Source organism: Anarrhichthys ocellatus, unplaced genomic scaffold, assembly GCF_004355925.1.
Source record: "Anarrhichthys ocellatus isolate YVR2014 unplaced genomic scaffold, GSC_Weel_1.0 scaffold3330, whole genome shotgun sequence".
Lineage (NCBI taxonomy): Eukaryota > Metazoa > Chordata > Actinopteri > Perciformes > Anarhichadidae > Anarrhichthys > Anarrhichthys ocellatus.
In genome coordinates this window covers 1,590-2,991 of record NW_022283304.1, presented here as the reverse complement: position 1 = coordinate 2,991, position 1,402 = coordinate 1,590, and the positions used below count along the sequence as shown (strand labels likewise).

The 1,402-nt window shown below is 47.5% G+C and overlaps 1 protein-coding gene across 1 annotated transcript in view; it reads right to left on the bottom strand.

Annotated features, from left to right (window-relative positions):
• Positions 1 to 1,402, bottom strand: part of LOC116378893 (Golgi apparatus protein 1-like) — a gene marked incomplete at its 5' end in the record, with an annotated part of 5,114 nt that overhangs the window by 2,752 nt on the left and 960 nt on the right. Inside the window, 5 exons of the mRNA XM_031840799.1 lie at positions 18 to 155; positions 272 to 364; positions 484 to 601; positions 674 to 762; positions 1,244 to 1,357. Of these exons, the coding sequence (XP_031696659.1) occupies positions 18 to 155; positions 272 to 364; positions 484 to 601; positions 674 to 762; positions 1,244 to 1,357 (552 nt within the window). The remainder of the gene's footprint in view (positions 1 to 17; positions 156 to 271; positions 365 to 483; positions 602 to 673; positions 763 to 1,243; positions 1,358 to 1,402) is intronic.

The window sequence follows — 1,402 nt, the reverse complement described above, 5'->3', positions numbered from 1 at the left end:
CCCCCCTCCCCTCCCACCTTGATCATCTGCTTGCAGACTCTCATCAGCTGGTAGTCGAGCTCGGGGTCGGTCATCTCGACCTCCTGCAGCCTGAAGATCCGCTGGTGGCAGCGCTGACTGAGCTGCTTCTTCTGCTCCTTCAGACACTCGATCATCTGAGGAGGAGGAGGAAGAGGAAGAAGAGGAGGAGGAGGAGGAGGAAGAAGAAGAGTTTAACACCACAAACATGAACAGAATGCTTTTTCTTTTTCTTTTCCCAGACGCTCCTCACCTGAGCGTTACCGAAGGCCACGTTGGGACACAGACGGCTGATGTCGGACTTACACGGATCGTACAACTCTGGTTCCAACCGAATGTCCTCCGACTGAGAAGGAAGGAGAGTCACGCTGTCACACTGTAAGGTCTATCTTACAAACGTCAACGTGTGTGTGTGTGTGTGTGTGTGTGTGTGTGTGTGTGTGTGTGTGTGTGTGTGTGTGGTACCATCTCCAGCTCCTCCACTCGCAGCTGTTTACGACACTTCAGTGAGACCCGCTGCTCCCGGGCCTCCTGCAGCGTGTCGTTCTTCACCGTGGTACTGAGGCAGATCACCACGTCCACCCTGCGGCGTAAAGGTCAAGTGTCAACTTTAAGTTTCCAGTTTTCTGGATGTTTTCATGGAAATCAAACTCACTTTTTCTTGATGTTTGGACACAAGCGGAGAACGTCCTCCTTACAGGCCATCTTGAACTTATAGGAGAACCGGAAATCCTTCATCTGGACCTGAAAGTTGAGCATTTACTGTCATCAGTCATATCGAACAGCAACAACCACAGCGAGACAGGCTCATCACCGGTGTCCTCCATTCTCTCTCTGTTGTCCTGCTGGACGTTGTAACCACTAAATGTCCCCGAGGGACCCGTTAAAGCGGCACAGTCTTCTAGAAACCAGCAGAGCAACACGGTGTTTACGTGAAGGAGCAGCTGCTTCAGACGCCAGCGTTCATTAACTCCTGCTGGATCAACTGTTATATTATTATTATAACTGTTATATAGAAATATCTGAAACGGATTCGAAATATAAATTTAAAGAACAATCATCAAACTCACCCCTACTAAAGCTGTAAAGGCCCTTACATTTATATTAATATAACATATGGAGCAGGCACAACACTACGTTGATCAAATATGTCAAATACACACATTTAAGTGAAACTATAAAATAATACTAATAGTTGAACAAAGAGGAGGAAGAAGAGACTGACCAGCTGGAAGTGTGTAACGCCGACTGAACACTTGTCGTTCATCTCCTTCTGGTGTTTATTCTGAACCAAACACTCCATCAGGTCACCGGTATCGATCTGGATATCAGCCACATCCTACACACACACACACACACACACACACACACACACACACACACA